Below are 24,540 nucleotides of genomic sequence, written 5' to 3'. Positions count from 1 at the left end.
TGATGTAAGGGCCACGATCTTTGAGACCCTCCTGGCCGAGGTAATTGCTACCAGGAAGGTGACCTTCTAGGAGAAGTACAACAAAGGGCACAATGCCAGCAGCTCAAAGGGAGGGCCTGTCAGTCTTGAGAGGACGAGGTCCCACCGTGCAATGGGCTCACAAATCTGCATGTATAGTCTCTCTAAGCCCTTGAGGAAGCAAACAGACATTTTTTGGGGGGTGGGGACAGCCTACCATCCACCAGAAGGTAGAAGGCAGAAATGGCTGCTAGGTGTACCTTAAATTGATGAAATGGCTAGGCCCAGCTGTTTCAGATGAAGCAGATACTTCAGCACAGACTGGCAAGATGACTTAGTGGGTCAGAAGCCTTGTTGGGATGACCACACAGAAAAACACTTCTACTTGGCAAGCTAAGTTGCTCTAGTAGATGGTTTCCTACTACCTTGTAATACCTGGTGGACTTTGTCTGAACAGGCCAGCTCTGCTTGGTTTAACCATGGAGCTTCCACCCGGTCAGGAGGAGGGCCTTGTGGTTCAGGTGGAGCAATCAGCTGTGATCCTGTGAGATCAGGTCTGGGAGGGAAGGGAGCAGCATCGGGGTCGCTATTGACAGGTCTAATAATGTGCCAAACCAGTGCTGGCATGGTCATGCTGGGGCTATAAGAATTAAGCTCTGTCCCGCTTGAATTTGAGTAAGACTTTGTGCACAAGAGGAATGGGAGGAAATGTATAGAACAGGTGCTTTGTCCAAGGGAGCAGGAAGGCACCTGTGAATGAGCCCAGGCTACACCCATGTAGAGAGCAAAACTGCTGAGACTTCCTTTTTTCTTGGTTACAAATAGATCTATGAGAGGAGCCCCTCCTCCCCCACTGCTGGAAGATGGTCCTGGCTACAATTGGGGTAAAGGAACCTGCGGAGGTGATCTGCCAGATTGTTCCAGGCACCCACAAGGTGAGAAGCTTTTAGGTGGATCAAGTGCTTTATGCAGAACTCCCACAAGTGAATGGCCTCTTGACACAGGAGAGAAAGAACATGACCCCACCTGATATAAAACATGGCTGCTGTGTTGTCTGTAAGGACTCTCACAACCTTGTCTGCAATCTGGGGTAAAAACACCTGGCATGCTAAGTGGACTGCTCTGAGCTCTCTGACATTTATATGTAAGGAGAGCTCCTCCTAGGAGCACAGACCTTGAGTTCTGAGGTGCTCAAGCTGAGCCCCGCAACTTAGCTCAGATACATCCAAGCTTAGGGATAGTTAGGGTTGGGGACCGATAAAGGGAATGCCCAAGCCTACCATCTGGGGGTCCCTCCACCAATCTAGAGAGGCAAGGACCTGGGCAGGAACTGCAAGCACTGAGACCAAATGATGATGGTTTGGTGAGTATGCTGAGGCCACCCACACTTGAAGAAGTCTGATGCGCAGTCTTGCCTGCTTACCATGTATGCACACGCAGCCATATAACCCAATAGTCTGAGGCAGAAACAGGCTATCATGATGGGGCAGACCTTGACCTGCGATATCAGGGATGACATTATTTGGAAGCGAGCCTCTGGGAGGAAGGCTCTGGCTGAGGTGGAATCGAGCACCGCACCAATTAACTATCCTCTGAATGGGGATGAGCATTGACTTCTCCTAATTTATCAGCAGGCCTGGTGCTTGGAAGGTAGCTTGGATCAGGTGGATGCCAGCTCTCACCTGGGACTCGGACCAGCCCTTGATCAGCCTGTCATCAACAGTAGACTGGCACCCCTTGCCTTCTGAAGAAGGCTGCCACTACTACCATGCATTTTGTGAATACTTGAGGGGCTGTCGCCAGGCCGAAGAGGAAGATGGTGAACTGGTAGTGGGTCTGGTTCATGACAAAACCTGAGAAATCTTATGTGGCCCCGAAGTATGGAGATGTGAAAATAGACATCTTAAGTCAAGTGCACCGTACCAGTCCCCTGAATCCAGGGAGGGAATAATGGAGGCCAGGAAGACCAGGTGGAACTTCAGTATCCTCAGGTAAGTGTTGAGGAAGTGCAGGTCTAGGATGGGTCTGAGACCCCCCTTTGGCCTTCGGGATTAGGAAATAATGGGAGTAAAACTCTTTCCCTCTCAAGCTCTGAAGTAGCTCCTCTGTAGCCCCTACCCAGAAGAGGGCTTGCATTTTCTGGGCAAAAACTGCTCATGAGAAGAGTCCCTGAAGAGGGACGAGGAAGGGAGGTGGGATGGAGGAATTGAAATAAACTGGAAAGTGTAACCTTCCTCCACCGTCCTCAGTACTCAGCAGTCCAAGGTGATGAGGGACCATGCCAGGCTGAAGTGGGAGAGATGGCTTGAAAACAAGAAAGGGGCAGTATCCAGTACAAGAACTGGTATAATGTCCTTGGGCGCCCCATAAAAAGTTCTGCTTGGAGCCTCCCATCTGTGAGGACTCGGTAGAGAGGCTGAAGCGGGGGTGGGCGGATGATCGTGTTTATAACCTGTTTTGCTTCTTAAACAGGTCTGGGTGTGGCGGCAAAGCCGAGAAGTGGACTGGTTGTTGCGGCCCGAAATGTTTCCTCGAAGGCACTACAGCACATGGACCTAGGGACTTGAGAGTGGCTCTAAAATCCTTCCGGCTGTGAAGCTTCATATCTGTTTGCTCAGAGAAGAGCAAAGTGCCTTCAAACAGAAGGTCCTGGATGGGTTGTTGGTTCTCTGCTGGGTGACTTGAGGATTGGAGCCAAGAGCATCTGCGCATGATCACTGCAGAAGCCATGGAACTAGCCACCGAATCTGCAGCATCCAGGGTGGGCTGTAGGGAGGCCCTGGCCACAGACTTCCCTTCCTCCCCCACAGAAGAGAACTCCTGCCTGGAATTCTGGGGAAGAGAGTCCTTGTACTTCTTCATTGACTCCCAGACATTAAAACCGTATCTCCCCAGCAACATCTACTGGTTGGAGATGCAGAGCTGTAGACCCTGTCAAAGTCAGATTCAGGACTCACATAATTTGTCAGACCACTCTGTTTATTAGCAGAGCGCCTTGCTAATGCACCCAGATGTGAGCCCCTCTCTGAGGCCCAAGATAACCTATTTACACAGCTAAGCCAAAGCCAATTTAACATAAAAGAGACAAAAGAAAGCAGAAACTGACAAATATACATACATATCTTATTTGCATACTAACGTTTACCAATCTCCTAGCTCAGTAGGAGCTCTAAGTTGATTAGTTTGAGGACCCATTGTCTCACACTCCTTAATGTTTCTCTTCCTGACAGTTATATTTCAACAAACCCTTCAAGTAGCATTTCTTTAATGAATTATAATTTCAATATAATTCATTCTACTTTCAAAACCCCATATAGTTTAGACCTTTTTGGTAGAAAAGTTTATTCTCTGTACTCTCTTGCTTTGAAAGTTGTTTCTTGCTGTCCCTCTCATTGGCTGCCAAGACCACCAGGGACCCCAGAAGGGGGTGGGCGTACAGGTACTCATAGCCCTGGGCACAGACAAAGTACTTCTTTTTCGCCCTGGTTTTGGTTAAGGCCCTTTGTTTGCTACAAGGCCATAACCAATCCCATAATGGCCTAATCGAGAGGGCCGCTTCAATGGGCCCGCAGCAGACAAGGTATCGACCACGCAGTGGGAGAATTCTTTGATTAACTCCAGCTCCAGCCCAAACACCGAGGCCACACTTTTCAACAACTCCGAGTGAGCTAAGAGTCATTGGGGGTGAGGTGGGGGAAGGGATACATGTGTCCCAGACACTTCCTCATCTTGGGAGGAGGAAGAAGAGACCAGCACCAGCAGGGGGTCCTCTTCCTCTCCTTATGCACCAACCGGGTCCTGTAGATCTAGTTCCTGAGGCTCGGTACTGGGCTTGGTACTGGAGTCCAGGTCAGGTGCCGGTTGTAAGGATGGAAGCTCTCTTCTCTCTGAGTCTATGGAGTATGAGTATCTGGAAGAGGGCCCTTGAATATGGGGAAACCCTATGGGTTCCAAAATGGCCACTGCATCTGCATAGGCCAGTGCCCACTGGGCCAAGTACTCGGCAGTACCTCTGTGTCTGGGTCCATCAACTGGCAGAGCTGCCCAGGGCGGAACTGGCTGACAACGAGCCTTCCTCCAGAGACCATGGAGGGGCAATACCTGTCAGTCTGGGGAACAATGCCGAGGTGGGAAGACCTGTGTCAAGGCAGGCAGGAACGGTTTTCCTCTAGACAGTACTGAGGGCAGGAGTGGCAGAAGCTCCCTAGAAGTGTGGGGGCTACCAACCTGTGCCTCTGCCCCCTTGCTGCCCCTTCTTCCCAAGATCTCGCACCACACCTTTTCTCTAACCCTCCACCATCGTGCTGCCCATTCCCTCCAAGGCCCTGCCCTCACACTGTCCTTTCCCCCAAGGCCCTGCTTCTGCACTACCTCTTCCTGAGGCCTTGCCCCCTGCTTGCTCCTCTCAAGCTCCTTCCCCCATTGCTTTCCCTTACAGTTGGCAAAGTTGAGAATAATTGTCTTAGTCACCCATTTCCCCCCCTTGATAGTCATTGGGTAATTTAAGTAAAAATATTTCTCAGCTCGATAAGTACTGGATTGGACTGAAAGAGCTTGAGATGTAGTTTAAGCTGTACACAATCAGCATTTTCCATCTGGTGATTTATAAGTTACAGTGCTTTATGCAGATGGATTTTTGTATAATCCCCCCCAGCTTTGGGAGCCAGATTTTTCCTTCCGTAGCTGCAAAATCAATAAGGCTCTCTGACGAGCTGTTCATCACACAGGAAATGTAAAGCAAATTGAAGTAAAATTCTCAGCAATTGCAGTTTAATACAGATGAAAAATCATCACATGAAGGCAAAAATAGTACTTTAAACAAAAAATAAAAATAGGAACTTATTGAATGTTGCTATATAATCATCATTGAGTTGATGCTCAAGAGCTGCTACACTGATGAAAATACAAGGAAATTAAACTTTAATGGAATAGAAATGGCATGTTTATTTACAATGAGAAGATACACATGTTCAGGGTTTAAGTTTACTGAAGAAAAATATTTCTCACAATATTATTTATATTTCCATAGTTCCTAGAAGTCTTAGTCACAGAGCAGGACTCCACTGTGTTAGGTGCTATACAAACACAGATGTTTAAAGTGTCAAATTTCTGGGGCACAAAAGATGAGAGCAAGAAATATACTCATTTTTTCCTTAAGATATTATTGTAATTATTTTAAAAAAGACTGGCTTCAGTCATGATTAGGGCCCTACTAAATACATGGCTGTGAAAAACGTGTCATGGACCATGCAATCAGACCAACCCTGTGAAATCTAGTTATTGGAGGGGAAGGGAACGGCTGGGGAACCTACCAGGCCTTCGGCTCCAGCTGCTAGTCTTGGCCAGGCTGGGGAGGAACAGGACTTGCTCTTCCCCTGCACAGCCACTTGTGGGAAGTGGGGGGGGGGGGAATCAGACCCACCTCCGGGTACCTACCCCAGCTGCAGGAAGCTCCAGGACTGAGCAGCAGCCCTGGAGCTTCCTGCAGTGGTAGGAAATTGATAGAGATGGGGCTGATCTCCCCTGTGCTGCTGAGAGCACTCCAGCCAGGGGCTCTTAGCTACTAGTTCTGGCTGGGCTGGGGAGGGACAGGACTTGCTCTTCCCCTGCAGGGCCGCACTTGCGGGGGAGATCAGATCCACCTTTGGGTACTTACCCTGTGCTGCTGGGAGCAACCTGTAGCCAGGGGAGGTACCCACCTGAACCTCCAGCAACCTCCTGTGGCTACAGGAAGCTCCAGGGCTGCTGCCCAGTCCCAAAGCTTCCTGCAGCCACAGGAGATACCTGGAAGCAGGTCTGATCTGCCCCGAGAGTGGCTGTGCAGGGGAAGAGCTCGTCCTGTCCCTCCCCAACCTGGCCAGAACTAGCAGCTAGGAGCCCCTGGCTGGGGCACTCCCAGTAGCACCTCTAGGTCAGACCCATCTCCACCTCTAGCTCCAGGGGTACTGCCTTCAGAGCCCAGAAGTGAGAGTGGCAATCCCATGACCACACTACAAGAGCTCTGCGACCCCTCCACAACCTTCCCTTTGGATCACAACCCCCGCAGTTACAACACCATGAAATTTCAGATGGAAACTTCTGAAAACATGGAATTGACTAATTTTCAAATCCTATGGCTGTGAAATTGACCAGAATGGACTGTGAATTTGGTAGGGCCCTAGTCATGATAGTTATTTATTCTAATTCTTTAAATTGCTTTTCACTCCTTTAAGTTGTGTATCAGAAATATTAATATAGTCTGTTAGAAGTTTAATTTGGCATACTATTATCCTTTCAAATAAGACCCCCCACAAAGATCAGTAAATACAATGCACTCCAAAATACAAATTGAAAAATAAAGTTATTGGTTAATATGTAGGTAATGTACATCAATCCCCACTTCAAGGTTTACATTAACCAGAGAAAGGTACATCAATACGATTATGCTAATATAAAATTTCAAATAAAGTAGTTACTAACTGTATTTGCAAGAAATTGCAGTATTTGCCAGAGACCCTTGTGTAGTTATTGTTGCTGACAGAGCTACTGAGATTAGATATCTCTTTACACCAAATAGGGTGAGACTTTTCATACTTCACAGTACTAAAAGGTTTGGCCAAAGCCAATTATTTTCATCCAAGCACCTACAGCACCACTGCAAATACATACTACGTATAGTAAAAAATACTGGACAACTTTACGCTAGCCAGAATTACAGCGTTGAGATTTGCTGTTTAGTATGAAAAATTAAGAGGTGGTCAGCTAAAAGATGCCAGAAAGATTGCTCTAGCTTCAAACAATTCTTAGTAAAGACTATTTCAAGTATTCAATAGTAGCATTAAATATAAGAGATCCAATGTTGTAGTCAGAGTGTTTTTGATTGCAGAACGATTGCAAATTAAGGCTTCAACTGATAAGTAAAACGTACCTACAGTGTTACTTTGCCAAGATTTTACTATTAAAAAAGTAACAAATTAGTTTTGCTCATACCTCTCCAGAAACAAGGAGTACCTTGCATCAGCACAAGTAAGGTCTCAAATGCATAACTTAGAAAGCTTGCCAAAGGAAAAAGATTATCCAAGTCACAGTGAATACTGCGGCATTAAGGTTCCAATCATGCAATTGGCCACAAGACACAGCAGTCTACCTGTGCATTGCTGACAGCAGGACTAGGACCCAACTCTGTAATAAAGCACACTTACCATCTTTCTTAGTTTCCTTTTTCATTTACTATACAGCAAGTTTATTTTAAATTTACTAGGTTATACTAAAATCACCCAACCCAAGTTAAAAGTTTAAGGAGCAGTTACAACGTTCATGTAGTACATTTTCAAAATATGTATTTGCATCTGTAACCTTTTATTAGAATTCTGCAAAATTAAAGCCACTGTCGGAAATAACCAGCTCCATAAACATTTGATTATGCCAAACGAGTAAATCAAGCTTCAGTTTTCCAAAACACCTTACACATAATACAGCAGTACCCAAATAGCACAATTTCAATTTTCAAACTGATTTTCCACCAAGCACATTGATTGACTGGCAGACACTACTGAATTGTCCTCCCTCTGCTTCCCTTTACACATTCCTCCTCCCCCCACCTCCCCAAAAAAAGCCTCCATGCACTACAGTGGATGGGACTACTCAGTGGTACCTCCATCTTGGAGCAAATTTAAGTGAATGAACAAGGCAGCTGCTTTAGTTATAGGAGGCTTATGTTCAATTTGTCTTTATACTCCAGTTTTGTCATCTGATCCCTTTTAATAAACTTCATAGGTGAAATCCTGGCTCCTAGAAGTGGAAAAAACTTCCAACTTCAATGGGGAAAACATTTCATCCCATAAGGTTCAAAACCAGAACACAGTCTCATTAAAACAAGGTGACTCATTCCTGGAAACAGAAGTTTATTTGTTTCAGGGGGGCTTTTCACGATTCCTTATGCTTACTTTGTATTTAAGCTAAGTGTGTTTAGAAAAAGTTTAATTCTTCATAGCTTTTCTCCCACTTGCTCCTGCAGTGAAGCCCATAAAAATGAGTATTATGAAAATGCTTATTTTGACAAGTAACTGAAGTCATATACTACTATAGCTTCAAGATAGGATCAAGCAAGAGAAAAAGCTGATATGAAGATGGAGATAAAACAGAAAAGATCATACAAATACTGACAGTTCATTTCTTTGCCACATTTGCTTCAGGATGAATGACGTTCCTTATCCATCCTATCAGTACTTGATTCACTTAAAAGATAAATGCAGTGATTTAGCTTTACTAAAAGGTACTAATATTTCACTAAGAATGTTTCCAAATGTTTAGAAATTCCCACCGTTTTAGTAATTCCATTCAGTGACAAACCATTATCCCTTCATTGAGATTGTCATATTTATAATACAGCATTGTACTGCCCAGCATAATGCTAAGCCTTGCAAAACAGATTGAAACTATAAAAATATAGGTATGGTTCCATTAGAAACGTATTAAAAATCAAATGATTTCAAAATTATTTTGAGTTCAAATTTTATATTCCAGAAAGTTATTTTATCATCTGATTTGACCCTACTCATTCAATTAACCAATATGACTTGCGAACAATAGAATACATGAGCAAAATTTTCAATAGCACCTAAGTGAAACTCAGTGGGATTTAGGCACTTAGAATCTTACTCCTTATAATTTTGCAACTGCTCGAGTTTCACTGGTTTCTATGGGTCTTGATGTTTCTCGGGGTCTTGACGTTTCTCAATCTGATCTGCCTAATGAGACAATCATGATAATGGATTCTATTTGACTGTTTTCCGTATCTGTATTCTATTTCAGACACTTATTCTTTGTAACTATCTGCATTCTTTATATTAAAATTTTCTTTACAGTATCTTACATTTTTCAGTGGCAATTAATCCTACTTTAATACAGGTGCAATCTCCTTTAAAAATTAGCAATACTGTACTCAAGGAACAAGTAGTCCATTCTTTTAGAATAAACAGTCCTGTTTCAAGGATTGGCTGGCACATAGACGGGGGTACATCTCCACTGCACTTGGGAGTGTGCTTCCCAGCTCAGGTAGAGTGTCACATGTTAGCCCTGCTCGAGCTGCATGCAAAAACCATCAGTGTAGCTGGAGGCAGCACAGGTAGTAGCTGGGGCTAGCCAAACGTGTATGAACCCAGGGTGTCCAGTGGGTTAGTACTCAGGTGGTTAGCTCGAGCGGCCACCCATGCTACTCTTGGCTACATTGCTGTTTAGCACGCTAGCTCAAGCGGAACTAGTGCATGTCTTTTGACCCAAGCTGGGAAGGACAGCCCCAGTTGCAGAGTAGATGTACCCAAAAAAGCCCAAGGTGGCTAATATAACGACAGCATTTGGTTCCAGAACAATAATAAAAAAATCTCTGCCTGATAGTTATTAGACTTTACGATCACTACCACTTGTCAGAGGATGAGGAAATCCAGTCTGAATGGGGCCAAACATGGAATATTCGTACACCTTACCCTGAACTGTTAAACAAGAACAGTGTGACATTGAAGGAGACCTATAAGACTGGCAGAGGATTGGTACATCTTCTAGAGCAACAGCCACTGCACGGCTTCAGAAAATTCAGGACACAGAAAACTCAGTGACCATTTAGCTCTGGCAGGTAGGCTGAAGAAGGCTTTATGCCAGGGAAATTCAACTCCCTGCGTCTTTTTGGACGGATAATACCCCTGGGGGCACTATCCAAGGAAGCTGCTATGCTCAGAAGAGTGCGGGAATTAGAATCATGGCTGACTCCTGCCTAGACAGTGGTTGTGGAGAAAGCACTTTGCGCCCTTTCCTTCTTGAACCCTGAAAGGGCAGCCAACATCTAGCTGCAAAATAAGCAAATAGGAGAGGATCATTTTATGCCTGAGACATCAGAGAAACACTAAGAAACAGAAGGAAGGACAGAACGAGGGAGTCAGATGAGAGGGAAATGCCATCAGTCCCATTAAGTGCTATTCTGGTAAGCTAAAGTCTCCTGGTCCACTAAACCTATCTACTGTGCAAGCTTAGAAAACAGGAATAATATAAATAAATTATATAGTAATGCATATAAATGTATAAATATACTTTACCTTGCATCTTCATATTTGTAACAAATGCTTATCCCAACAGCCAGGTTAATTAAAGAAATTATTTTCAAAATTGTGCTCATGCAATAGGGACAATATAGTTAGAATTTTAAGAAATCCCTGAATTAAGACATAGGAATAAGCATTTATTATCAGTTTAAAGATGTAAGAGAAGAATGTGAATATATGAGCAGGAAATAAAAAAACAACACTGATGAGAAACACTTGTTCACCACACACACCAAACTGCATACCAGAAATCAATTTCCATGATATTTGCTCTGTTCTGCTCCCTCAAAGTTCATCAGTGGAAGTATCATTAGTTTTTGATAATTCGCATTCTTCACTGAAGTGGCAGTTTTGAAGGATGTCCTTATAATGGTTCTTCAGATCTGTGTACAGAGACACAGTTTCCTCCGAGTGAGGAAATGGCAGCAGCTTTTCATTCAATAGTATCTGTACTTGGTACTCCTCCTCAGGGGTCTTAGCTTGGTCACAGTGATAAAGCACAAATATCAGGTTTGAGGCATAAGGCACAATGCGACCACTACGAAACTTCCGATGCATTTGTTTTTCGTAATTGTTAGCGGCAAGGGGCTCCTCATCCTTGAAGAAACCCATTAGAGCAAGCAGTGGCTGAAGGGTCTCTGCATGTCCAAATTGCAGGATTACAGGTGAAGAAATGGGCATGGAACTAGAAAACATAAAAGTGAAGCATAAGCAAGATAGTCATCTGTGTTTAAAAGCAAATACTAGTGTACCGTTCAGTTGTTAGCAAAAAGTGTAGATTATTTTAAACATTTGTTTTACACTGACGTTTACTAAAAACCCATTTGGAAACAGAGGTGTCCAACTATCTGAAACCTTTTATTTTAAAAAAACCAAAACATTTTAAAATGCATTTTGTAACAATCAAAAATGTAATTGCACTTTTAAAAAACGTTAGCAGCTGTATTTTACCTGTTAAGTACTATTACTATCAATTAATTGCTAAGTAGTAACCAGAAGTTCTAGTACCCCAACAAAATGACGACTTATTTAGCATTACTGAAATATTCAGATGACTGAAATATTAGTATAGACAGGCAAAGCCTGTTCAGAAAGGACAAGCACGGAAAAAAACAGATGAAGGTTCCATTATATACTAAGACACTTGCTCTGATATCTGGTGAAAAGCAAACCTGTTGAAAGACTCTTGGTGAAGATAAAAGGAAAAAAACCAGGGACAATGTCATGGCAGGAATCTACTATAAGGCCACCAAATCAGGAAGAAGAAGTGTATCAAGAATTTTTAGAATAAACCACAGAAGTATCCAAAGCACAGGACCTAGTGATAATGGAAGACGTTAGCTGCCCAAATATTTGTTCAGAAAATATATGGTAGGACACAGATTGTCCACCAAGTTTTTAGAATGTACTGCGGACAGCATTTTTGTTTCAGAAGGTAGAGGGAGTAAATAGGGTCTGGTTATTTTAGATTTTATTCTGACAAATGGGGGAAATGGTTGAGAATCTGAAGGTGGAAGGCAACTTGTGTGAAGGTGACCACACACACACAAAAAAAGAGTTTGTGATTCTGAGGAAAGAGTGAGGGCAGCAGAATAAAAATATCTGAAGATGAAAATTAGAGAAATGGTATGGTCACATGGGACAGAAATCTATGGGAAAAGGAATTCAGGAGAGGTGGCAGTTTCTAAGAGAGACAATAATAAATGCACAACAGCAAATTATCCCAAGGTGGAGGACAGATAAGAACATCACTAAGAACAATGACTACGTCAGGTGCTTTTTAATAACTTGAAAGTCAAAGCAATTGTACAAACTGGAAACAAGGACAAGAACATACAAGGGAAAGTACAAAATAATAGTACGAATATGTACAGACAAAATCAGAAAGGCAAAACTGTAACTGAATTACTTTTTATCCTTTATGTTCCTGGCTAGTTGTAAGTCCATCACCTAACGGGAAAGGAAAGCAAACAACAGAGGACAGAGAAACTGAAGTGTTTAATGCCTATTTCACTTCATTCTTCACTAAAAAGGTTAATTATGACCTCATGTGAAACACATTTAATATTGACAAAGGGAAACAATCTTGGGTCAAAACAGGTTAAAGAGTATTTGGATAAATTAGATGTATTCAAGTTTGCAGGGACACATGAAGTACACCCTACAGTACTTAAGGAACTAGCCAAAGTAATCGCTGAATCTTTAGTGATTATGTTTGAAAACTCATGGAGGTCTTAGAGTACTAGTGAAGGGCAAACAGAACCCACCTTTACAAAGGGGAACAGAGAGGACCTAGGGAATTATAGGCCAGCTGGTCTAACTTTGATACCCAGAAAGATACTGATATAAATTATTAAACCATCAATTTGTTCAAACCTAGTGGATAAGGTGATAAGTACTAGCCAATATGAGTATGTATGTCAAAGCAACCTAGTTTCCTTCTTTGATAGGGTAACCAGCCCAGTAGCTAAGGAGGAAGCAGCAGACGTGATAAATCTTGATTTTAGTAAGGCTTCTGACACAATCCTACATGACATTCTCTAAAGCAAACTAGGGAAATACGGTCTAAATTAAATTACCATAAGGTGGGTGCATAACTGGTTGAAAGACAGTTCTTAAAAAGTAGTTATCAGTGGTTCAATGACATGCTAGGACAACATTACTAGTGGGGCCCCAGAGGGTGGGCCCAGTACTATTCAATATTTTCATTAATGACTTGGATGAAAAAGCAGAGGGTATGCTTATAAAATCTGCAGGAAACACCTAACTAGGAGGGGATGTAAGCACAAATTCAAAATGACCTTTCAAAATTGGTCTAAAATCAACAAAATGAAATTCAATAAAGACAAGTGCAAAGTACTTTACTTAGGAAGGAAAAATCCAATGCACAAATACAAAACAGAGAAAAACTGGCCAGGCAACTGTATTGCAGAAAAGGATCTGGGGTTATAGTGGATCACAAATTGAATATGACTTGGGGGGGGGGGAGATATACCGGTCTTCAAATATGTAAAAGGTTATTATAAAGAGGATGATGATCAATTATTCTCTGTGTCCACGGAGGGTACAACAACTAGTAATTGACTTAGTTTTCAGCAAGGGGGAATCAGGTTAGATATTAGGAAAAGCTTATAATTAAAAGGGTAGAGAAACACTGGAAAAGATTACTTAGGGAGGTTTTAGAATTCCCATCAGTGGAGGCTTTTAAAACCAGGTTAGACAAACACCTATCAGCAATGGTCTAGGTATACTTAATCCTGTCTCAGCATCAGTGGATCACCACATGACTTCTTGAGGTCCCTTGCAGCCCTACATATCTATGATTTATTGCAGTGCACTATAACTATGTTGAAACAGGTCAAGAAGAGTTGAACTGTATGCATCCATATGATATATGAAGATTTATCTCAGATCGTCTATGCAAATTGTCAGGTTCAACCTCTTCCCTTTCAAAGTTAACTGACGTGTCTAATCACAAGCTAAGAACTTGGATATGAACTTTAAGACAAATTTTGGGATCCCATTGCTTCCTCCCCCAGCAGAAACCCTGGGAAGAGGCAGATAAGCAGGAAACCGCTATAAAGTAAGCTTTATGGAGTCTTATGTAAGTGAAGTTTCCTTACAAGGATTGATTTGGGAGATTATGGGGGGGACACAGAGAAGGCACCTATCTCCATCTGTTTCAAAATATAACACCAAGATTGCTCTCCATCATGAGACTTGTGTGTTGAAAAGTTTGCCAAAACTCTAACACATTGTTATTAAGCCTAAACAATCGAAAACATGATGCGTAAATAAGACAATGTTTTTGGATAGCCAATATGGTTTTCACTGTATTTTGTTCTGATGAATGTGAATTATTAGAATGACAATGCTTGGTTCTTCATTACACCGTGTAACTAAGGTAACCTAGGGGAGCTGCGACCAGGGTCTCTTGTTTTTGGCCATTTGCTTATTTTAGGGAAAAAAGCAAAGATTGTTTAGCAAAGTAATACAACTTGTATTTAAGATACTGTTCCTCTTCAAATGCCCTGGATAAATACTTAAGTCAGCTCAGCATTTTATATGACAGCGCCATTTTAAATCACCTCATGTTTTAGAGTGAATCCAAGGGATAGCACCTAGGACGACTTAATAAAGTCCGCAAGTTGCAATCATCTTGAAGCTGGCAAGCTTTAAGGTTTCAAAACAGCAATTCTGGTACAGTAAGCCATTCAGAACCTCTAACTGTTATGACAAACATACAAGAGATAAGGGCAAATTAGTGCTAAGGTATAAATTATGTTAATTGCACAATTTATTAGCACTTCATGTTAATAAATAACATCAAACTGCAATAAAATTCAAGTGTGTTTTTTGAGGTTACAACTTTTAAGTAAAACGAAAAAAGGAGTACTTGTGGCACCTTAGAGACTAACAAATTTATCTGAGCATAAGCTTTCGTGAGCTACAGCATTTGTGCATCCGATGAAGTGAGCTGTAGCTCACGAAAGCTTATGCTCAAGTAAATTTGTTAGTCTCTAAGGTGCCATAAGTACTCCTTTTCTTTTTGCGAATACAGACTAACACGGCTGCTACTCTGAAACTTTTAAGTGTGAACTTCAAATCACACCAGAGCAAACAAATTCATAGTTTTTAAAAAAGGTATATTTCTTCTTTGGTGCAGTATAACTACCACAGGATTATCTATTTTGCACACTGGAAAAAAAACGATATACATCCATAGTATCAGATTCTGTGTTCATGTATCATGCTAAAAAAGGGGAATTATGTTTAGCTTACTGCAGCCATTCACAACTGCTACTACCAAGGAAACATTTGTTTTTCTGGCAGACGCTACTGCCTTATTCTCTCTCTACTTTCATTATGCAGAGACGTCGTGCACATTTTCTAACTGAAGGCTGGATTGTGACCTGAGGTAGGAAGAACTTCAAGAAAGGATACGTGGAACTTTTCCACCTCAGCACATCTGTAAAGGGGCCAGGCATAGTCATAATGAGGAGCATAGGTAAAACTCCTGAGGACACTAGATAGCCAAAAAGAATGCACCATCTCAGGAGTAGGAAAATAAGAACCAACCATAAAAGGGGCTAAAAAAAGATGGAAGGAAGACTGGCAATATCCAATTTACAATTGCATCTGCCAGTCTCTCCCAGAATTACAGGATCAGCAGCTAGAGGAGGATGCTAGAAAAAAAGACTCCTGTAAAAAACAAAAACAAAAAAGTGAACCCAAGAAGTGGAAGAAGGTACTATAGCTTTTTCCAAGGGCCATGAAGGTAAGTGGAAGATGTCCACACTGATATGAAATTGGAGAATGTCCAGCACCAGTGAGTTAATTCAAGTCCTCCCCAAAAAAAAAAGAACAAAGAATTCATAGCAACTTATGCCAAAGTTTGCTACTTATTTTGCTTTGTCATTAAAAAAAAAAAAAAAAAAAAAGAGATACTTCTCCAGAGAGATACTTCCCTTTTGAGGTATGAGAATTCCCTTACTTCAGATGGTAATGGCAGGGCTTAGTTACAACCTCAAGTGCTGTATAGGGCTAATTTATATAACTCTTCTATAGTTATGTGCATCTCTACACATACTTCACTTGAAAGTAGACCATTAGGGAGTCAATTTCACCACTATGAAAACTGGCATCATAATGACAAGACACTGCTGATTTCCTTGAAGGAGTTATTTATATGAGGCTGTATAAATATATGTACTATAAATGTAAATTAACCTCGTTTAAGCAAATTAACCATGGTTCAGAACTATACAAATCTATATCTATGTATCTTATGATCAATAGTTTATTAAAGCTAGAACCAAAAATGTTATTAAAAATTCTTTCTATACAGTGTCTAGCAGCATGAACACAGAATTCAGTTCATGAGCCAACTGGAATCTTGGCTGACTTCTGGGATCATGGGTTTAACCTCTGCAAAAGTTTCTCCACCTGTAAAATGATAATTCCTACTCTAAATACTACCTTTAATAAGCAGTAAGGTACACACATGCTGAATGGAAAAATTATGTCCTAAGTGCCAAAAATCACTTCCAGCTACACAAATAGACAGAAGCTCAGGAAAAATGCTGTCTTCGACCACACTAGTTGAAACTTTGTTCCCTAGAAGTTGTGGATAAGCTCTCTCCCCCTTTGTCAGGTACAGTAGTCCTCCTCCACAGATCATCTCCTTATTGTCAAGAAAGACAAAGTCCTCCTGTTGACACCATCTGCAGTGATTTCTATTGACCTCCAGGATGTGTCCATCCTTACCTGGGCCTTTACCATCAGTTGGAAGGACTGATGATACCACTACCTGTGTGCCTGATTCTTTAACCCTCACTCCCAGACCCTTGCAGTCACTATGGTCTGATCAGGCATATCGGGCAGTATCATTGATGCCCACATGGGATGAGTAACATGGTGTAGTGGTCAGAGAGCCAGACAAGCCTCAGCAACCTTTCCATGATGCCTTGGATTTGGCCTCCAGGCAGAAACCACACATCCTGGGAGGTCAGGTTGGCAGATGGATGCCTTTATCTCCCTCAGAAGGGAATCTATGACCATCACCACCCTTCTTCTAAGTGCAATTTATATAATTGTTAGATAATGGTGTACACCTTCACACATAATTGCATTTGAAAGCATCATAGGGATGGGAAATTCGCCACCATACAAACTACCAATAAAATGCCTATGTACTCCTAAACTCCTCAAAATAAAGCATCAGGATGGTGTTCTTCATCCTCACAAATCCAATGATTTGCATCTGATCATGTGTAGATCAAGTCCAGTTAATTATAAATATTATTGTAGCAGCTAAGATCATGATGCTGCAAACTGCTTTGTGTGGGTGAACTCCTGTATCTCTACCCAGCCCCAGTGACTTTAATGGGGGCATTGTACTGGTGTAAGTCCACAAGCACAAAGACCCATTGCAAGGTTTGAGCTATACAGATTTACTGCAGAACTAAAATGAAAGAGCCCAGAAACAAGGCTAAAAAGAAACAGTGGAGCACAATCATTAAGTTTATTCAACCCCAAAACAATTTAGAAGGGACTTATCCATGTGTAATCATCTTCAATACTTCAGCTAACAAAATCTTAGACAAGAGAGATTGAAAAGGCCTATCATCTAAACCGTCCTCATCCAACACAGGATCATTCCCCAATATACATTTCCTAGTGCTAGATCTAGTTGAGTTTTAGATGTGCCAAAAAAATGGGTTTCTACTACCAGAAGTTTGTTAAGACATTCAGTTAAGCTGTCCCATTTTAATTATTTTTAATATTCTCTGTATTACCCTGAACAATTCTATCTTCTTTGTGTTTCACCTTTTAAATACTAAGTTTTTTGCATCTCCCTTCTACCTTCCCATCCACCTACAAGGATTTTGCTCCTTGCCCCTCCTCCCACAGCAATATTGCCTTCTATTTATTTCTGTTGATCTTTCTGATTCAGTTTGTCAATATGTTTCTGGTACCAAGGTCTCCAGAAAACAATACAACATATCAGGCTTTCTCACCTAGGACAGAAAACAGGACACATACAATACTTAAACAAAATCTGAAGGGAACACTCCATTCTCCAAAATAAGCTATATTAACCATCCTACAATTCACTGGATAGTACTGACAGACAAAGTTATTTAAAATTTATCTTGGAGCATAGAGTACTTGTAAGTCTAAATTCAACTGAATTACAGCCAGGCAACATTTCCTGTGTCCCTTTCAAACACTTATTTTGTAATTCCATTCCTGAATAATATAGCACGCCCTCAAATCAAGCTTCTCTAGCCAAATTTGTTCTTCATAAAACCACATTGCTTATTGCTCAGGATTTTATCCTGAAGATGATTTAGGTTTGTCTCTGAATATTTATTCCATTATTATAAAGAAGATGCCGTTCCATACACACACACACACACACACTGGACAATAGAGGTCAGGATGACACCTTTCCTTTTTCAAGATCACAACATTTGTTTCTCTCCATTTTCTGGTACTTTACTAGCTCTTCTTGACTCCCCATGATCTGGGATTGGATTGTGACCTACCCCTTACCTCCATGTAAGGGGCAGCACATAACTGTATCATCCTAGAAGATATAAATTACTGAAGACCCTTATGGGCTACTCCCTCCTTACACCAGCTTGGCTTAGCTGGCCAGTGTGTTGTGGGATAAAGGGGAATAAATAAAGTGTATCTGCCACTCCTCTTCCACCAAGTTCATGCAGCATCACCCCAGAGCCTATGCCTCTCCACTTCTCTTCACATCCAAAATCATAAACCAAGCAGGCCGCTCAGGGAGTGGGGCTCAATCTTTTACTCTAGGTGGTGACGTAGTGGCAAGCCATAATCTTACCCTTGGAAGCTTCATGGCCAATTCTCCTACTATTCAAGAACACTCATCACCAGGACTGGCTCATTTGTATATGTGTAAGTTTTCCAGGCATTCCCTCACCTACTTTTAAAATCACTATTCTTATAAGGCTGTACATTTAAAAAGTATGTTTCCTGTTAAAATGCAGTCCCATGCTCAGTCCCATGCTCAGTCTACTAGACCCTACCACCTCTGCTACTGACACATCCTTTGGGATGGTGGTCCTTCAAACAGCTCTGCTCCCTGCATCCTTGCGCCATCCTCCTTCTTGAGTACAACTTGTCAGTTGCCCACAGTAGAATACACATAGGGACCAGCACTCAAAGAAGAGGAGGTTACTTATGTTATAATAACTGGCGGTTGTTCAAGATGTGTGGTCTCTCTCTGTATTCTACTATCCACCCTCCTCCTCATCTGCTTTGGGCCATACTTAGATTCATGGTACAGACAGGACTGTAGAGGCAGTTGGCCGACCCCACCCTTTATCTGTTCAGCTGGAGGCACAAGGAGGGCAAGGACACAGGCGTGGGACACTGGATACTAATTGCAAAATGCTCCAACTCTGGACACGTGGATTCCCACAGTGGAATACAAATAAAGATCAGCACTCGAAGAAGTTATGACACAAGAATTGTTAAGAAAAAACTTCCAGTAGTGAAAAATCTTCTCATTGTCTAATTTGCCTTGAAATTTCCAGAAAAATTCTTTTATGACATAAAAATCACAAGCAAAATTTCAGATAACGAGTATAGTTTTGGCATCGTTGTATGGGTGACATAGGGAAGGAAACAAATATGACTTATCCTCAACTTCAAGTAGCGTTTCTCCCTAATTGCATATGAAACCTCCAAATGACATTTTAGAAAGCAGAAAGCATAAGAGGCCTATTGTGTTGGCTACAGTACACCAATTGTTCATTGCAGAGCGCTTAGATTTTAAATCTTAAAATCCTTATTTATTTTCTATATAACCCAACTATTGTTCTCTTACAGGACCAGGAGTCATACTGTCATGAAAGTCACGAGGCCCCCTTAACAGTGACTTTCACTTGATAAACTGCCATTGAGAAATATGTTTCTTTAGAATTGCAAGTTAACACAAAAGTGTGAGCAATCAGAATTAAAAACTATTCAGCACAGAACTAACCCAATACCTGCCCATTGTATTCTCTTACTAAAGCTGATATTTTATGCTCTATGAATGTTTAATCGTCATCTTACTGGACAGATCAATTTACCTTTGAGACACCTGTAGCTGTTTTCTTCCCTGAAAACATCAATAACTTAAGAAAACTCAAAAACAGATCTTTCCTTATAAACCATATATTCATTGTTTATATATAATGGATCAAATGAAAATCCTCTATGTATGAAACCATAAGCCTTTGTATGAGAACGATCATATGACCATTTCCTTAAATAAAGCTCTTAATGTTATGTAACACACTGATCAGTTGTCCTCTAATTTGTGCAAGCTTGTTAAGTCCAGTTATCAATTGCTTCCGTGACAAAGAAATAGTGCCTTTTCTTCAAAGTGTACTGGCAACCATTAAATGAGTTATCTCCATAATTCTTAAAGAAATAGCTGACATGGGATAGGAAGCCACAGATCAACCGAAGCGGTAACATCTTGCACATCTAATTATATTCAATTTTGACCTTGTTCACAAACCAGAGTACCAGACTGCTACCTCTTGTGTTTATTTATCATGGCATCCAAAAGATGCATGCCATTTAACATTAACACAGAAAGACAGAAAGAAGAAAGAAAGAAAAAGACAGACAGCTGAACATTATGGCCATTTCTGCAAAGCACAGAAGCACACAGAAATTATGTATCTTGCTCTTGGAGTAAGTTTTAAATCCAAACAAGCTATCTTACAATTAATGCATAAAAATCTGCGGGGTTTTATTGTTCAAATAGAGTGATGCAAAGAAGAATTTCAGTGGAGTTTATGAATCCATATTTAATTACTGGCACACAAAAGTTTTGTCAAAAATATTGGCGCAATTAAGAGATTATTGTGCAAAGGAGATTGCTCATTTTTGATAGTCAACCTTCTAACTATGCACTTGGACAATAGGGTAGTGGTCTAAACATCGTTCTGTGTTTCCTCTGAAGAACCAACGTTAAATCTAGATATTCTAGGCTTGCATCTTCAGTTATCCTCACTTCATAACAGATGGCAAAATAACCGTATTCATTGAAAACATACTCCAACCAGTTCTCAAAACCAGACTTTGGGATCCACGTCTGTCAAATATTATGGGAGGGCGAATTTTAAAAGGCAAATAGAATGGCCTTATGGTAACTACGAAAGTACAGTAGGTGCATATCAAGCAGTGCGATGTTCCAGTCAGTTCCTGAATACCCAAAAGTAGACCAAGACAAGAAATTTTGGAGTTTTACACCTAAAGTTCAAAACGACTTACTGCTCAAGAATAAGTTGCTCTGAGCCCACGGAAATCACAACAGATTAAGGAGAGATTGAAGAGAATCATAGAATATCAGGGCTGGAAGGGACCTCAGCAGGTCATCTAGTCCAACCCCCTGCTCAAAGCAGGACTAACCCCCAATTTTTGCCCGAGATCCCTGAATGGCCCCCTCAAGGACTGAACTCACAACCCTGGGTTTAGCAGGCCAATGCTCAAACCACTGAGCTATCCCTAAATTATTACTGTCCTTGAATTACACAGCAGACATAAGATTTACTTTTAAATCTAACCCACTTTATGGCCTAAGGATGTTTTAAAAATGAATGAAAGAAAAAGAATTAATTCAAATATATTTTAAGTAAAGGAAATATGTGTCATATCAGAAAGAAAAATACTATTTCAAAGCTAACTTACTTACCAAATATAAATCACTAGTTTTTATCTAAACATGCCTAGAATTTTAACCAGCAGCTTCTCAGAGACCTGGATGCATGTCCTTTTTTTCAGTTTCAGAGTAGCAGCCGTGTTAGTCTGTATCCGCAAAAAGAAAAGGAGGACTTGTGGCACCACAGAGACTAACAAATTTATTTGAGCATAAGCTTTCGTGAGCTACAGTCCACTTCATCGGATATATGCAGTGGAAAATACAGTGGGGAGATTTATATACACAGACAACATGAAACAATGGGTGTTACCATACACACTGTAACAAGAGCAATCAGGTAAGGAGAGCTCACACCGCACAACAAAAACACTAACCCAGGAACCTATCCTTGCAACAAAGCTCATTGCCAACTGTGTCCACATATCTATTCAGGGGACATCATCATAGGGCCTAATCACATCAGCCACACTGTCAGAGGCTCGTTCACCTCCGCATCTACTAATGTGATATATGCCATCATATGCCAGCAAAGCCCCTCTGCCATGTACATTGGCCAAACTGGACAGTCTCTACGTAAAAGAATAAATGGACACAAGTCAGACATCAAGAATTATAACATTCAAAAACCAGTCAGAGAACACTTCAATCTCTTTGGTCACTCGATTACAGACCTAAAAGTGGCAATTCTTCAACAAAAAAAACTTCAAAAACAGACTCCAACTAGAGACTGCTGAATTGGAATTAATTTGTAAACTGGATACAATTAACTTAGGCTTGAATAAAGACTGGGAGTGGATGGGTCATTACACAAAGTAAAACTATTTCCTCATGTTTATTCCCCCCCACCCCACCCCCACTGTTCCTCACACGTTCTTGTCAACTGCTGGAAATGGCCCACCTTGATGATCACTACAAAAGGTCCCCCCCCCCCCCTCCTGCTGGTAATAGCTCACCTTACCTGATCACTCTTGTTACAGTATGTATGGTAACACCCATTGTTTCATGTTGTCCGTGTCTATAAATCTCCCCACTGTATTTTCCACTGCATGCATCCGATGAAGTGAGCTGTAGCTCACGAAAGCTTATGCTCAATAAATTTGTTAGTCTCTAAGGTGCCACAAGTACTCCTTTTCTTTTTTTCAGTGTCTCCGAGGATTTTCCAATACTACATTTTTAATCTTTTATGTAGTACTAAAAGGCTTTCTGAGACATGACTTCAACGTATTTTGTGTTAGGTAAGATATCCCAACCTTTCACCACTCACTCTCATCACTCAGTAAGTTGAAACAAACATTCTCTAGGGTGCCTTAAAGCTCCCAAGAGAAATGGGAGCAGCTAGCTTTTTCAATAAAAAGGTCTAGGAAGGTGGTTTACTCACCACCTATAGTGGCCCATTGTGTCAGGGTGTGACGCTGTAAGGGGTCCTCATCCCCGGTACCTCCTGTTAGCTGTCTTCCTCTCACGAGGTGTTCCAGGGCTCAGTTCCCTGGCAAAGTCACAAAATCCAACCCCCCTTCTGAGGGAACAAAAAGGTTCAAAAGAAAGCCCTAACAAATCCAAAGTAATAATTCTTCTTTGGTCCCTTTCAAGCCAAACTAGATACTACTTCTCCAGCAGGATTCCCCACGCTTCCTGCCTTACTCCGGGGCTCCGGCAGTTTGCTGTGGAGGCCTCTGTCTTCCCAGTTAAAGGTCCAATCCCAGGACTTCTCCCATGGGAGCGTAACCTGTTTCTTGTGGGTTTCTACTATCCACTGTTGGCTTTAACTCAGGGCTTTTCCCATATGGGAGCCTACTCTGCTCTCTGGGGGTTTCTTCCACCAGATCTCGCTCCTTCTTAACCCCTTCCCAGGAGCCAGAGTCCACCTATAGGACTCTGGTCTGGACGCCTAAACCAGCTTTTTTCTCAGAGCCTCATAAGAGGAACTCTGTCAATGTCTCCCTTGCCAAGGGACCCTGACCATTCTCTTGGGTTTCTCATTCACCCCGACAGAAGCCTACTCTACCTGCTGTGAACTCCTTCCAGTATGTTGCAGATCTTCTCTGGAGAGCTCCTTTTTTCCCCTCCCCCTTCCTTTTAAGCATCTTTTCCTTTAGTGTTCTAGCAACCTCTTTCTAGTATACCTGCTCTATGAGCTAATTGGGCACCACCCTAGAGCACTTGATTAATCCCAAGTGTAGCCCACAAAGTCATCATGGGCTAGTTAGTCATGCTCCCGACATGCCATTCGCCCCACGACAGTCGTACTGATTTACTTTCACAGAATGGTCCTATTGATTCAACTTTGGCACAGTGGATATGGGAGTTACACAAGCAAAGAGATTTGAAACTGGTGTAACTCTGATGTAACTGGTGTAACAGTGTACAGTGGCCCAGCACCAAATACTAACAAACTACTGAAGAAGAGAGCACTTCACACATTTAGTCACACAATATTTTATCAAATCTATCCCTGACAGTGGGTGAACATCTGAAACCAGATTCCACCTCAGACTAAAATATGCAAAGTTATTAAACATACTATGAGGAATGTTTTTTCTAAAATAGACGCAAGAGCTGTGGCTTCAGTCATTAAAGCCGCGGAATCCCACAAGATATTTCAAATGTGGTTGAAATTTATATTTAACAAAGCAGGAGGACAAGTCATTTTTAATTGTATGGATATCACAAAAAGCAAATGTAAAAGTAGAAAAATGACTGAGGTTTGATTTTCTAAAATGACTAGTGAAGCAATGCAATAACCAGAACTGCTTGATAGCCTTGACAAAGTCTAAAAGCCTCCAATGAGCAGCAGTCACTCAATAATGGAGGGTTGTGGCTCTAAACAGGGTACACCTGATACGGTATCTGTTTTAAACATGCTATTTACCTAAGAAAAAGGGCCTCCTATTGACTTTAACAAGCTTTGTATCAGGCCATAGGTCTCCCCATATCACTGGCCAAGGGAAAAAGCCTCATTATCCCAACTAGCAAATGACACAATCACTGGACTTTCAGATATACTATGAACCAGTTCATCAAGATTATTAGAGCACTCGTGTGCCACCAAAACTAAATAGAAACACTGACACAGAAACACACACCCCTTGTTCTAGATCTTTTCTGAACTCACGGAACAAAGTTTTCTGCAGCTTTTGGAAAAGGAATACATGCTAACATCTGTTACCTCAGCTTGTGCAAATATTTTGAAGCCACTAGATTAAAATCAAGCTGTTCAGAGAAAACTAAATACACTAACTGGAATTCTGACTT

General features: G+C 41.4%; 1 protein-coding gene across 1 annotated transcript in view; it reads right to left on the bottom strand.

Annotated features, from left to right (window-relative positions):
• Nucleotides 1–4,760: 4,760 nt before the first annotated feature.
• The window catches only part of MINPP1 (multiple inositol-polyphosphate phosphatase 1), a 39,975-nt gene continuing 20,195 nt past the window's right edge, over nucleotides 4,761–24,540 (bottom strand). The window contains exon 5 of the mRNA XM_048856430.2: nucleotides 4,761–10,776. Within this exon, the coding sequence (XP_048712387.1) occupies nucleotides 10,377–10,776 (400 nt within the window). The 3' untranslated portion in view covers nucleotides 4,761–10,376. The remainder of the gene's footprint in view (nucleotides 10,777–24,540) is intronic.

This window comes from Caretta caretta, chromosome 7, assembly GCF_965140235.1.
Source record: "Caretta caretta isolate rCarCar2 chromosome 7, rCarCar1.hap1, whole genome shotgun sequence".
In the NCBI taxonomy this organism is placed as follows: Eukaryota; Metazoa; Chordata; order Testudines; family Cheloniidae; genus Caretta; species Caretta caretta.
The sequence above is the reverse complement of the archived record's forward strand: the minus strand, read 5'-3'. Positions and strand labels throughout refer to the sequence as shown.